The sequence below is a fragment of the Ornithodoros turicata genome, chromosome 3, assembly GCF_037126465.1.
Source record: "Ornithodoros turicata isolate Travis chromosome 3, ASM3712646v1, whole genome shotgun sequence".
Taxonomy (NCBI): Eukaryota; Metazoa; Arthropoda; class Arachnida; order Ixodida; family Argasidae; genus Ornithodoros; species Ornithodoros turicata.
In genome coordinates, this window is record NC_088203.1 from 5,246,926 (window position 1) to 5,262,026 (window position 15,101).

At 47.2% G+C, this 15,101-nt stretch overlaps 2 protein-coding genes across 3 annotated transcripts in view; one reads left to right on the plus strand and one right to left on the minus strand.

Moving 5' to 3' along the window:
* The first annotated feature begins 3,819 nt into the window (after window positions 1-3,819).
* The window catches only part of LOC135387882 (uncharacterized), a 268,730-nt gene continuing 257,448 nt past the window's right edge, over window positions 3,820-15,101 (plus strand). For both annotated transcript variants that reach the window (XM_064617076.1, XM_064617077.1), the window contains exon 1: window positions 3,820-4,038. In XM_064617076.1, coding sequence (XP_064473146.1) covers window positions 4,037-4,038 — 2 coding nt within the window. In that variant the 5' untranslated portion in view covers window positions 3,820-4,036. The remainder of the gene's footprint in view (window positions 4,039-15,101) is intronic.
* The window catches only part of LOC135387878 (protein sister of odd and bowel-like), a 90,537-nt gene continuing 80,840 nt past the window's right edge, over window positions 5,405-15,101 (minus strand). The window contains exons 3-4 of the mRNA XM_064617070.1: window positions 10,613-11,372; window positions 5,405-6,826 (exon numbers count right to left, since the gene is read on the minus strand). Of these exons, the coding sequence (XP_064473140.1) occupies window positions 6,427-6,826; window positions 10,613-11,372 (1,160 nt within the window). The 3' untranslated portion in view covers window positions 5,405-6,426. The remainder of the gene's footprint in view (window positions 6,827-10,612; window positions 11,373-15,101) is intronic.

Consider the following 15,101-nt stretch of genomic DNA (forward strand, 5'->3'; position numbering starts at 1 on the left):
CGATACACTTAATTTCGGGGTCATGCGTTCGTGCCTCACGTTGGGCTCCATTTGTGGGAGCACTCACTGTAAATGGGGTTCCAAACCTCCGTCAGACAGCCAAGTGAAGAAGGGCACAGGAAGCAACAGCATAGTCTCAAAGTACTGGTTTAATACCGGACAACCACTGTCCCCTGTACACAACACACAAGTCAGTCGTCCTGGAGAGTCCACAACGCTTGCCAAGAGGAGAGTCCCGAGATGGCCGCATCAGCTGTTCTGCAGGTGAGTTGAGTTGCCAGCTCCGACCCTTCTACGACGGTGCAGAGTGCCAAACTGCCTTTTTCTCGTGAACTCCTGCCCACCGTTCTTGCCACTTCGTTTTCCTCTTCAACCGCATTGCCGCAGTTCTAAATCATGGTGGAGCAGAAAAATTGTGCCATCAAAAAACCAGTTTGACACAGCCGTTCTGTTTTTCTTAAGTGTGTGTGAAACACACACGACCCCGTCTCTCTCTACCCTGCAGAGTATCAACACAGTCAGCCTATCTATCACGTCGCAGGCTACCCACCTGGCTAGAGCTATAAGCTTCCCTGTAAACCAATTATGTCCCATGGATATCCTGGGAAAGAAGTGAATTTGACATTTGGATATCCCAGGGGTGTTCGTGAACGTCCCGGTTACCTCCGTGCGACGTCCCATGGAGCAGACTTCCTTCCTAATTTTGTGTTGGATATCTGGACGTGAATGGGACGTTTACCGTTTCATAACAAATTAGCTTGTTTACTGAGCCATTACGCATTATATTATTCAGGTTTTGTTATTTCTCCACGTTTTAGAAAGTTTTGGATAAATAGTCTACATCTAGAACAGTATGCGACCGCTGTGTAAAACACTTATCGTCAACACCACGTGACCTACATATACCCTTCAGAGTAGGGGACACTCGCACGCACATACACATGTGATCATCGAGTAAGAGCACTACCAACGGAGGCCTATGGCAGCCTCTTTTGGCGTAGTAGATAGAGCATATACTGAAATGACAGTTGTTGGAGTACGTTCATGAAGCCTACGGTGGGTGAACTACGGTTGTGACGGTGAAGACGTTTTTGGAATTTATTCGTTCGTCCACCAACAACGCCGGAGTATAGCCACTGACACTTCTGGCGTCACTTCCTCACAAATATTGTTTTTTTTAAACTCAAACTATCTTCCATGACATGATTATTTTGCAAATAAGGGTGTAACACCAAAATGATTCTCCCTTTGCTTACGTCATTCCAGTAATCATCACGTGGTCCCAGATATGTGCGCAAAATATCACGTGTTGGGGCAGTTCTTTTTACATCCTGCAGGTGTCCCTGGGGGATACAGTGTCCGACGATTTTCAGCGTCACATTGTGGACCTCCAGGTAACGTCTGGTGGACCTCTTGGACATGTGTGACGGGCGCGACGTTTCTGGGACGTCCCTGGGATAATTCTGGTTTACTGGGTTATAGTCACTCATTATTTACCTCGTTGCTATACACGACCCTTTATTTACAAACATGTGACGTCAGGAGAATACCGGTTCGAGGTTACATTTTGCTGTGGTGGGCAAGAAGCGGGAAAAACGCTTCAGGTGATAGGCTGATAAAGCTGCCCACCAGCATGCTTTGCGCAGCGGCGTTACGTAATCGATAACGTATAAGGGCTCAGGTCGCTCTACAAAATATGTGCACCTACCATTACACACACTGCTCAATGTGCTCAGGCGAGACCATACCCGCTGTTCCGACTGGCTGCGGCGTTTCGCACATCGTAGCCAAGGGTTTTACCGGCATCCCACGCTCCCCTAGCATGCCCCTAAAGAACTTGTCAGCGAGAAAAGAAGCTGAACTACCCATATAGTCCATACCATATAGCACATGTTGCAGTGGCAAGAGGAGAAGTAGGACGCTGACAAGCCATGCTGCTATTAAACGTGGCCGTCTGGATTATGTTTACTGCTAGCAGAAGATTCCAATTACACGTAATTCAACGTGCGCATGTTTTGCAAAACGTGACTTCATGGTGATGACGTCGAACGGAGCGGTGACCAAACACTACGATTGTACTTGGTTGTACCAGATTACACGAAGCAGAGGTTGTGCAAAGCAGACGACAGATCCTTCGCTCCTCATTTCCAGTATGTGCTCCCGACCTGGAGCCATATGTCCGTGTAAACCATATAAGTATATCCCAGCAATATCCAGGTAATATTTTGATGTGGATGTTTGGATGTCCCAGGGAGTACGTTGTAGAAAATGGTAAAAAATTGGGCTGTTTGGTGTGACATTAAAATCGATAAAAAACTCCACTGCATCACTTAACTGACAAAAAAAAAACTCAAATTTTCAACTACTAATCAACGAGAGGGGGAGGGGAGAACAGATATAAATAGCTGTAGTTGGAAAGTAGTCTGATTTGTCAGTTCAGCGCTGTGTCTGTCTCGTCCGTAAGTGCCGGCCTGCACTGGGGTTTTTATCGATTTTAATACTGTAAAGTCCGGGGATATCCAGGAGACCAGCATGTGAGCCTCTATTGAACGTCCCAGTGATCTCACAGACATATGGACGAACATGGGAGATTAACTACTAACCCCTTCCCAACAGGCGCAAGTCGTCCCAGCTGCATCCCCGCTGTATCCCAATCCGAACATTGCATTACTTTCGTAACTCAAGCGTACAACCGCAGTACAATGCGTCACTTGCACCCGTCGTTGGTTCGGCAACTCTGTGTGACCAGCACAAGTGCTTGGGAACCGGCAAAAATGTCCCCCCCCCCCCGCCAAAAAAAAAAAAAGTTCCCGGAAGAAATGTCTCCTGGGGAACATCCACTTTTAATACGCGTGGACTGGTTGACTTCGGACGTTGACGGTTTACCAGGACAGTGTGCATATCCGAATTTTTGGAACACAGAAGCGAGTAATCGTATATTCTATTTCATTTCCGAATCAAATATGAAATTCAATGTTCGAATTCCGAAAAGTATGCCAGCTATCATTCCTGAGACCCTTTCTTGCCAATATAGTTTTTATTTCAAACTATTTTCGCTTCTATAATGTGATTACCTAGCAAATAAAGTTGGAAAACCGAAATGTTTCCCCTTTTGTTTGAAGAGTGTTACGTCATGCCAGTAAAACTCACATGTTCTAGATATATTCGCAAAATATCGCGCTCTCGGTTCTTTTTTTCTACATCCTCCAGATGTCCCTGGCATATGCAAAATGGGACAAATTTCAACATCACATCGTGAACGTACAGAAAACGTCTGGTGTGACGTGTGCGACTTTTCTGGGACGTCCTTGGGATATTTCTGGCTTACTGGGATACTTATTGCCCCCGTTGGTGTTTGTGGACGCTTTCACTGTCATAAGGCTTTTACAACTTAATTTTTTACCCTCAACTAGTACAATAAAACTACGGTTCCCTGCTGTCACCTTTGCAACGCAAACTTTAATGGACCACCCCAAGCAGCACAATGTACTGAAAGTCGAGTGCAATAGGGGTGGACGGTATGTGTTTTATCGATGTTCCTTAGTTTCACGAGTCTGTTCAAGGCCTTCCACCTACCCGTCCACCCCTATTGCACCCGACTTTCAGTACATTTTGCTGCTTGGGACATAGAAGAGCAAGCCTCACTTTTATCTTTCGACCGCCGTCTCGGAAATAATGACTGTCGATTTTTCTGCTTTTCTTCACCCCCCTCCCCCGAGCGGGCGTCCTTATCAGGGGCAATCCGCAGCGGTTGTGTGCATTATCAGCCTCTTTTTCTCTGGTGACCTTTTAATGCTGTTATCAGCTTAGGTATGAAGGCACGACTCCTGCCCCATTCGCCACGTGGTGTCTGCACCTGAAAGTGCTTCCTGTGTTATTTGTGCAGACGGATGGACCTTGCCCAGCTTTCTCTTAGTTTTCTTGATAGTTGTGGTGTCTTCAGCGTCGCGTTCCTCGACAGGTGTGTTTGTGCTGTGATTCTGACTCTGCCTTGAGCTCTGAACGTGCACTGCATGACTTGTTACGCCACTACAAAATGTAAGTTGTTACGCAGCCTGTTATATGCGCGTGGTAAGCATGCTGGGACTGCATAATGTTGGTTCGCCTCATGGTCTATTTCGTTTTGTTCTGAGGTGCAAACAAAGCTTAACCATCGTTTTTCTTCAGTTTCTTCCGTTTTTTCGTGTGTGTGTGTGTGTGTGTGTGAAAGGCTAGCGGCGTAGCCACGGGGGGCTTACTGTGCCGACCCACGCAAACCGTGCATGTCAACGGAGAAAGCAATATTATATATATAGGGGGCGGGGGTCCAGTGTGACACTTGCGAAAGGTCTTGCAGTTCCTGGAGTCTATCTAAGAAGCATTCTTGAAAGTCTGAAATTGTGATCTTTTCAAACTACGTATACTTCCAATTTCGTGACGCAGACTCACCCGGTCATGACAGCACATATACGTAATTCCATCCTTAACCTTCCAATATTTTATATTTTCATCTCCCATCTCGCTGTATATGCACAGGTATGGGTGTGTTGGCGCACCCAGGATTAGCGGGGGTGGGGGAGGAGGGGGGAAGGTTTTCGTAATGATCCCCACCCCACCGCTATACTCTGGTGGAGGTCTGGCTATGCCACTGCAGCATACTCCGTAAGCCACTGTGGGTGCTGATCCTTCCTGGGAAGTTCCATAAGGCAACTTGGCGTTCGCAGAACTCGTAGAGGTAAACTAGAGAGCAGGCACGTCATGGTGGAAGGGGTAGGTAGTAATCAGTGCAAGGTAGTACCGTATACCTTTTTCGCAGCCGTGAAGGTATCGTGAACTTTTATGGTTGCGTCCGTCCGGAAATTCCCATATCGCGTTGCATGATTGCCGTCATTAGGGAGCTCTAGAATGGGGAACGCAATTTTAGCGTACCCAACAAACGGGTACGCACGGTAGCTAAAAATCGGGGCAACGCGAGAGAGCGTTCCCACATCGTAACTAGTTGCTTCGCGGCGCTAGCACGGAGTAAAAAAAAGATCGCAACTAGCCGCAGTCTCCATGTTATGTAATAAAATTATGTTAATTTGAAAGGTACACTTTTGGTCCCGACAGTCATTGAATTTCTGCTACATAAAATGGCGCGCGTGTTTTCATTTTTCCGTTGCTCTCTCAGCATCTTGCGCTGTGCGAGGGCGACGTCGCGGTGTTCATTGGACACAATTTGGACACTTAATTAACGCTATTTTCAAAAAGCAGTGTTACCTGCAGCTTGTATCCTCTTTTGGAGTGTAAATTTAGTCCTGTTTTAGATTACTATTATGCTTTTGTTACATTAGTATTCGTTGGTCCTCAAGTGGTGAAGTTTTCCCTTTCATCCCCAGTAAAGTGGTATGCTTTCCCTGTACACCGAAGATACACCGAGGCAACCTTGTAACCTTGGTCTTTAATAGTGAATGCCATTTTTAAATTAACAACACACGTCATACAACAGTGTTTCACACATACGATCGCGTGTTACAATGAAGAAACTTTGGTGCGACAAATACTCTTTGCGTCTGACGACAGGTGGCGCACGTGAATAAACATCATCGGAAGGGCCCCTGAAACCTGGCGTGCCGTCTCGATAAGCACCACCAATTAGGTTGACTAGTTTTATCGAAGAAAGGTTGTCATCGATATTAGGAGATCCGCACCGTGTAGCGCTCATCTTGTCCTTGAAAGTTCGCTCGAACAGGATTGTACAGTTCTGAACACACTTAACTGATACAGTTGGTTACCAAGCTGGTAAAAACGCACGTTGGTGCGGTGTGTTGTCCAGAATGATTACCAGAAATGCGTTTTGCTTTTCTTCGCGAGAGGTCTTCACACATTAACAGTCCTGTATTGTTAACAGAGAGGTAGTAAGTGTATTGGCCATCGCTTACTGTAAGAAACGCACCGGGCTTTCGTAGCCTTATTACGTGGGAAACTGGATCTCATGTTTTATCCATTCGTAGCACTACGCTCTTGTGAAATTGTAGCAATGGAGGATGGAGCAGTAAGTAACGTTAAGACCGTCGTGGTTAAGACACACGAAGGAGTGGTCGGTGCAGGTGCCACGTACACAGATCACGAGCAGTAGTTTGTTCTCCAGGACTGTACCGTTACCGTACCGTTATCAACGAAAGTCTGCTGAATTTGCGAGGTGTGCTTCTAGTACTGCGCACGAAAGTACCACCGCGTCATTCGTATTCGCTACACTTTGTGCGGTTGAAAGCATCCGGGTACTCAGTCAAACAACCTACGGTGTCACTGAACGCGGAATGTCTTCTGGCTATTCCCGCACGTATTACGATTTGCCAGTTTCGACATTTTGATTTCAATCGCATGAGACACGTTACACCTTCTGTGTCCCTTAATTCTTCCGCTCTTCACTTTGCACCTCAAAGTCGCGTCATTGAGAAATGTGACCTAGTTCTCGACGTCCAAGATGTCGGGCGCTTGAAGTTCACCGTCTTCGTCTTCCATAATCCCCGAAGCCGACGAGGACGACGCGCACGGCGCGTTGCAAGAGTTTTCGAGGTCCGGGTCTTCGGGGATGCCCAAGGTGTGCGTCAGGGCGTGACGTCTCAAGTCGCAGTTCCTCCTGAAGACCTTCCCGCAAGCGGGACAGTTGTAAGGCTTGATGTCTGTATGCGTAAGGAGGTGGGTCTTGAGGTTGGACCTCTGGTTGAAGGATCGACCGCAAGTGGGACACTTGTGGGGGGAGTCGTCCAGGTGGAGGATCCGGTGGACGGCTAAGGTCCTTGACTGGCAGAAGCCCTTGCCGCAGTCGCTGCACTTGAAGGGTTTTTCTTTGGAATGGATGTACCTGCGAGTGAGAAGGGTGTTCGGGGTTAGCGTGGTGTAGAGACGACTTCGACCTGGTAGTTGCTATTAACTGCTCGAATTTCGTGAAAAAAAATAAATAGACGCTATTAGCTGGCCGTGTCTCAGTGGTGTCGTTTCGTGTTTCTGTCAATATTTTATGTTTCTTGCAGAAGAAGCAACGCTTCTGCAATAAAACAGGCGAATTTCACTAGATCACCTTTTTAATTGCCTTCGAGAAAAACGTAAATGACATAATGGCAATTAAGCTTAAAAGTTCAGACAGCACCGGAGCGCGCGGCAGTAATATCCCGGGCACGTGTCAATCCAATGCATAATTTCAAACTGGACCTTTTTCCAAATATGAAGGAAAGCATTTCCGCAGAGAGTGCAGAATCAATAAGGTGACGGTGAAGCTCACTGGGGACACTGAAGGCATGCAGGAAGCTCATGCAGGGGCTCCAGCGCGCACAGAACGACAAGGGAAGGCGCTGCCTTGTAGACTGCGCTTCGAGAGGAGGCACCTCGAAGCACAGTAAGCTCTAGGGGTCCCTGACGGGAAACTGAGAATACTGCCGTTAGCCACTCTGGCAAGCTAAACTGCCACGGAGGCGTTCCTTTGGGCAACACCCCTACCACCCAGAGTCAACTATGCCGTCAACCAGTGACGTAGCTGAGTGAATGCAGTATCGGCTTCATGGTTTATAGCTCCAACATGTCGCGCAAAAGTCTGCGTGGTGGCGTGTTCGAACCTCACGATACTCCATGGTCTTTCTGGCAGGGCTTTAGGGCAGGCCTTTCAGACAGCACTGGCGGCACCTAAAGTCCGCCCAGGACGCGAGCTAATCCCCCGTCTTCCCATTCCTTCCATCTGTCCCCTCTCCCACCCATTCGCGCCGGTGTCATAACCAGTGATGGCCACTAACTACTTCTACAGTAGTTTAACTATAACTACTAACTACTTTGCAATGGAGTAGTTTAACTAGTAGTTCAACTACTTTTTAGTGTAGGTAGTTAAAGCTACTTCTTTAACTACTGCAATGTAGTTTAACTACATCTGTAACTAGTTAACCTCTATCAACACCAATCACATTCTATAGCGTTCTTAGACACCTAAATATGAATCGCAAGCAGCGATAAAAGTGAAGATATTTAGTAAGCATGCACGGCACAATTGCTCTGCACCTCCATTCTCATCAAACAAGTCGCCCGAGGTAAAAATCGGAAGCACAATCGTGGCGTAAAGCTTGCGGCAAAATCGGAAGTAGTTGGCACCTGCAGTAAAATAACTAATTTCTTTTCTTTTTGTTTCTTGTTTTCTTCCCTTTCCTTTCTTTTTGTTTCTCTTTTCTTTTCCTTCCCTTTCGTTCTGTTTCTTGTTTTCTTTCTCTTTCCTTTCTTTCTGTTGTTTTTTGTTTTTCTTTCTTTCCTCTGTTTCGATCCCCCTTTTTTTTTCTTTTTCCTTCCTTCCTTCCTTTTCTTTTTCGTTTGCCCCTTCCCCCTTTTTTTTCGGAATAGCAAGCCGGCTCTTTGCCTGGCTAACCTTTCCTTTCTTTTTTTCTTAATAAACAAATCCCCCCCCCTAACTACTGTCGTTAACTACTCGAAATAGTAGTTTAACTAGTAGTTGCAGACTACATTTCTCCAAGTAGTTGATAACTACTTTTTAACTACAATCAAGTAGTTTAACTACATGTAGTTAACTACTGGCCATCACTGGTCATAACCTCAGTTTCTTCAAGAGATAAACTGATGTTCTGAGGCTGGAACAACATAGAGGGGACAGGTACAAACAAAGCCTCAAATTGCCTAAGAAATCAACGATGAAAGATGAAAGTCACTGAAAAGGTTAGCCAGCTGTAGGGATCGAACCCACATCTTCTGGATTGCCGGTCCAGGGCTCTACCAATTGAGCTAAGCTAACACGCCTCTCCCGCGACTTTCGGGGTGCGTCATCTGAAGGGACGACAAACCAGTGAGTGAGCAAAAATGTAAGAGTGAAAGGAGGGTGAGTGAGAGTGAGTGGCTGGTTTGTCGTCCCTTCAGATGACGCACCCCGAAAGTCGCTGGAGAGGAGTGTTAGCTTAGCTCAATTGGTAGAGCCCTGGACCGGCAGTCCAGAAGATGTGGGTTCGATCCCTACAGCTGGCTAACCTTTTCAGTGACTTTCATCTTTCATCGTTGACATCTTTCATCTCAGTTTCTTCTCGGTCCTAATCCTGAATTAAAAGAGAAATAACTCCATCACACTGACCCCGTTCTGGAGCATGCCAACGCTACCTTTCCCCTGCTGTGTTCACGCGACTCACCCACTACCACGGAGTGAGCGTTGCTTGAGACAGGCTGCTGTCCAGGGAGGGGCCGAGGTCGGATGTGTGCCGGCCCCCTTTCATAATGAAAGCCGTTTTGTTCCTTTGCTTACCGATGCATCTTCCATGTCGGTGCACATCCGGTTTGTGCGCGTCGGCCGCCGTGATGGACGGCTGCAAATTGTGAAGGATTTTTCTGGCGCGTGGCACGTTGCCTGCTATAATGCGGAACTAGCAGCGAGGCTTTCAGACGCCCTTTCCGCGTTTACTGACGTGCACATTATGAGCTATGCGCAGCGTCTGCAAGCAAGTACCCGTGTGGTAGTGGACGTTGGATGCGGGGATAGATAGATTGATTGATTGATTTGTAAAAGAAAAAAAATGGAGATGTTGGTCTCTCGAGCCACTCGGGACTGGCTACTCCAGGACGCGTCATTCAGAAAAGAATAAAGGGAAACCACACAAATCAATATACATTTTGAAACGGAATGGATGAAAACATCATCACAAAACTTGGCACCAAAAGCAACAGTGTAGGAGAGTCCACGTGCGAAATCTGAATGCGCAAAAAACAAAGAGTGTCACAAAGTGTCAAAGAGGTCCGTCGAGACGAGGAATTGAACAAGGGCGCGCATAACAGGTATGAGCTGATTTCCGAGCCAGCACCCAAGAACCTTTTCGGTGGAGTATGGCCGATTATCCAGGCGGGCCAGTGATGACACAAGGGTACAACAGTGTGCACTGTACCTCGAGCAGTCTTAAGAGTACATGATCCACGTCCTCAACTACATCACACAGACCGCAGTTGGGGGACGAAACCTTGCCGAGCTTAAACAAAAGTCGGCCACTGAATGGCACGTTGAAGTGAAGCCTGTAGACATTGATGTGGGTGCAATTGATTTCGTGTAGCTCAAGTTCAGAACGATCTGTGTCGCGTGCTCTTCGATCGCTTTCATTTGGGTAAAAACTTTTGGAGAGTTCGCAGGGTCCTTTAGCCTGGCTGTCAAGTTCTACCATCCGCAAAAGAAGGCAAAGAACACGTAACTACACGTTGTAGATATATGCTATAAGCTTAGTATTAATATTTCAGGGTTTCGCGTGTCGAGGTAACTATGATTATGAGCGACGCCAGTCCCTCGCGGAAGACGTGGCTAAGCAATGATTATCTCTCATGTGTACCTCAATGAGTACCTCTCAATGAGTACCTCTCAATGAGTACCTCTCAATGAGTAATGGGGGAGGAAGGTCTCACGCTTGTCCTGCCGCAGGCGGATATTCGCCTCGGGCCGGTTCTGTCCGGCGATATATACCATTTTTCGAACTAACAAACCGCGTTTCAGCAGCTTTTAACCTTATACCCTCGCATGCTCCGTGAAATTTACTCGAAAATCGTAATCAAGCAGCTGCCATGGCTTTCGGCGCCATACTAAATTTCGTGCTTGCAACCCTGAACCATCTCTATAGAAAACCCTGGGTCTCACCTATGATCCCTGAGGTGGTCCTGCCGTCGAAACGCCTTGTGGCAGATATCACACGTATAAGGCCGTTCGTCCGTATGCGTCCTTTCATGGATCAGCAAGTTGTAAGACTTGGTGAACCTTCTTTGACAGAACTTGCACACGAACTCCTTCTTTGGCCTCGAAGACCCTCCTCGTCCCCGTCCTACTTTCCTTTCGAAGAAGTCGCCTCCTAGTCCAACACCACTCAACGAATAGTACGAAGGTAGTAGCGGGAATGCCATGGCTGGCGGTCCCCTCTGTAGCGTCGCGGAAGGGTGGTGACGTTGCGTCGGCATCATCGGTGGTGGCTGTGGGCTCAGCTTCGAAGACCTGTCGTTTTCATCTTCGGTGTCCGTACTCGTCGCCGATTCGGCTAACCTGGCGAAGTCGAACTTCCCTTTGGGACGCCCGCTCGTTGACCTGCTCAGAACGACTGAGGGTGACGACGTTGTTGGTGGAGTCGGCTGGGGTAGAGTTCGGGGTTGCTTCTCGCACCGTTGGCCGAGGAAAAGTAGAGGGTAGGGACCGAATGGAGATACGGGGAATCCGGGGAGGATAGGGAGAGGGGAGAGGGGGAAAGCGGGGTTAGGTGGAGATGGAACGCAGAAGGGACCGGCGGGTGGCATCGCGCTGATGGTAGAGGGGGTGATGGAGGTGGGGTGCTTGTGAGAGAAAGCTTGAGGATGTTTGGCAAGGCTCAAGTCGGCTGGTTGTGGTGGGGAGCTTGCCGGGTGAGCTACATCTGGAAAGAGAAGAAAGACGATGATAAGACCCATGAGACTCTGCGGAGAGAAGCATTATACAAGAAATAATACTGGTACCATGATGTTACACGTTAGGTTTGTCTGCGCAGTGTGGTGACATGGTTGCCCGTGCCGCAAGGTGCGGATGATTTGGACGATTCAAGAATCATTTGAATCATTACAAGAGCACTCCTAGAAAAAGGCAAGCAACCGCGAAAGTATCAGGTTGGATTGTTTCTACAGTGGCTGGAATTGAATCGGAATTTGTTCCTGTTGCCCTTCTGATTCTGCACCCCTAATTAGAAATTTGTCAGTTATAAAGTTTTATCAAGCAGCGCTATCGTTGGGAAACGACTATATTCGTTCCTGCTTCGGCAGATCAGCTGTTAAAATTCTGAGCTACACTTCACTGCGATTTGTTTCGCACTCAACGACAAGGTTACCGTTACCAACGGCGATGTTGCTGACCGTTGGAAGTGCTTCCGTCGAATCCAGTTGCCCGCTGTGCTATCATTGACACTTTTCCGGGTTTTCAACGGACACCCTAAAGGCATGGCAGAAAAAAAACTATTCCAAAACTGTCCGAACCGAAATCGGGACCAAACTTTTCTCTGTGCATCACCACATGGTACCGAACTGCAAACTGAAGTTCGGCCGAACACTTCTGCCCTTGGGGCAGATCGCCTTTCAACCATGCATCCCAATGAGATAATCCCTGTATTAATAGGTGTAGAAGACGGCAACAGTTGACCTGATTGCTATACGTCACTGTTGCTATGGTTCTCCTTCCGGCAGAATAAGCATTGCAACTTGCCACTTTTTCGGTTGGCGTCACTTCCCGTTTCGGAGGAGAAATCTGGCTTCGCCAGTTCGGCCCGATATTCTGTTCTCCGACAAAAGTTCGGTCCCGAATTCAGTTCCGAAAGAATTCGGACGCTTTTCGGGCCATGCGGTTCACGCTTAAGACACATGCTGGCACATTTCGCCATGAAGTCGTCCCCACCTTCTCAAGCGACACCGCAACGCCCCTCTTAGGCTGAGAGCAGCGACACGACAAAACCGACACCATTACCCTAGCGTTTTCTAAAAAAATGTCAGTACATCACCAAGCAACAGGCCTTTAACAACCGAAACTTATCGTACTACCACTTACCCCTCACTACGCCCTCCCTATACAGCATCCTATATCTGACTGAAAGCGGCCTACGCACTCTTTAACGCCAGTTGAATACTTCGACAAAAATTCTATACAACGACACGCGTTCAGTTGTCGCGGCGTGTCTTTGTACCTGAATGAACCAGCTGGCCCAATTCTTCTGCACGCAGCTACCGTATGGTATACTAATTGGAAGCCTGACAAGTACATATTAAAGACCCTTTTTCCTGTCCGCGTAAATCGACACGTATACACTGCTTCTATATGGCTTCTACGCATGTTTATCGGGGACCGTAATTCAACCAATGTTGATGGAGAGAGATTCTTGGAAACTTGGTAGCGGCGGGCATTGACACGTTGCGGGAATGCTCGCGAGCTTTTAAGAGCTGATTTATGCGAATGCACGCATTTGTCATAACGCGTTTGTTTGGGTTCACAGGGACGTTCTCTTCTGTGTAAGGTGTGTAGCGGTGCGTTTGAAGGTGCTGCCCTCTGGCGAAGAAGAAAGGCTACGTTAAGGCTCGTTAGGCCGACTGTAATCCTGTTACTGCCACGAATGGGGCTTTTGTGCTTCCAGGCGCGTTTAAGTGTCAAGAGGGGGTACCCTACCAGCTGGCCAACTGTGAGGTACCTGGGGTCCTGGATCATAGATTGGCGCAAGTGGTCCACTCAGAACGTGTGCTGTCGGTACGGGTGTAAGGGAGGTGACCGGGTTCGAACCCGGACACGGGCTGTGCTGTCTGGGTGTTTTCACTGGGTTTTATGATCGGCTCGGTTCCCCGTGAAGGTAGCCCAGGACCCACCATCCCCCGTGCGATAATCGTGATGCTGCCCGCCTGACAGCTCCAAAGTTATCCATAACGAAGGGGAAAACAAAGAAGTAGAAGAGAGGTTGGTTTATTGGTTGACTGGTGGCATCCTATTGTCGATCTGCCGTTGCGGCGGTTTTTTGTGTCTTTGGGTTTTAGTAAAACTCAAAAAACTTTCCTGAATCAGAAGATACTTCTTCATCAGGCACATCTTTTATTCGTATCTACTGGACGGCTTTATGAACTGTTTTGTTGGCGTTTGGCCTCTGCGTGTGACATGCAGCTATTTCGACTTTTTTTATACATAATATTGAGAGTTTTATCGCACTGTAATTTAACATGCAGATGCCATGTGGAAAATTTAATCAAACTGAGTATCGTAACTCTTGAGTAAACAAGAAAAACGGGATCACGTGTTCACATCCAGTTTTGGTTTTTGCGGGAGGTAAGCTAGCCTAACCCACGTTGTCTGACCATACAGCACATTGGCCAACGTCACCAGGGTTTGCCACCGAGATAAAGGTGACAGATGACAGTCTCTATGGTACGTACTACGTATAATCAGCAAGCTTAATTATCTATGATCTGACAGGGCAGCGGAAGCTGTGGCAAAAAGAGTTCAATTAGAAATATCTGGCTACAAATTTCATATGAAGAAAGAAAGCGTGTGAGAACTTTTTTTCTTTCTTCTTTCTTTTAGCTGGGGATATGCTGGCCAAGGTGCGTTGACCGGAAGAAAAAAAAAAAAACATCCTTCTTGTAATTCTACAGTATTATAAAAGTGCCCGCACATAAACCAGAAGAGAACGCATTAAGCCGCGCTCCGAGAGAATTAACGTACAAGGAAAAGACCTCCTTTAACCTTATCCTAACTGCAAACACAGAGCGTAAACTTTTGCAAAAGCGCTTATATCCCCGCGGAGGTTCAGTGGCGCCACCAGCGTCGGGTATTCCTCTATGCAGCTGCAACAACATAGCTCAGAAAAGTTACTGTTTTAATGTTATGCTCTTTCTTTTTGTGTGTGTGTGTGTGTATGCTTGTGTGTTTTGAGTGTAGCAGGTTTATAACGTTTGTTCTGGTGGCCACCGCAGCGTGTCGCTACCTGTGTTAGGTGAATCTCCGGGGTAAACGTAACTACGGCGGTAGTTTAACGCGTTCCTAGTTTTATTATGGCTCTTCTTTTTTTTTCTGGCCTTTTATGTTGCTCTGTACACTTGCGGGAAAGCACTATAGAAAATGATTTTACGAAGTTGCGACGTTTTTGAAAGTGATAATGTTCGAACTTCCGTAAGCAAAATGTGAAAGATTGCGTACGTTGTTCTTTGCAAGGGATTTTCACATAACCTCCTAGCATTCGGAATATTAATAATACATTTTATATGGATATGCACGACAGTAGCCAGCGGATACAGGTTTTAGACCGTGGTACAGATGAAAAAACTTGTAGCAGACGACACTATGTTCAACAAAAATCAGTTTGCGAAAGTGAAGTTCTCAACTAAACTCAACTAAATCTTGCTGAAGCCTCAAGGAAAAAGAAAAAGGTGTCTCTCGAAATGGCAGAACCTGCTCTAACAAGTAGCTCGCCTGTCTGAAATGTGTTTCCTTTTTCTTTCTTTTATTTTTTGTGCGTGTGTGTCTGCGAAAAGGTAAAGGCAGGATGGCCAGGGCACTGCTTCCCAGCATAGCAGCAGCAGCAGTGAAAAGTTCGTTGAACGACCGATAGATGGCGCCACGTATACGCTATGCTGCCGCTGTTCTA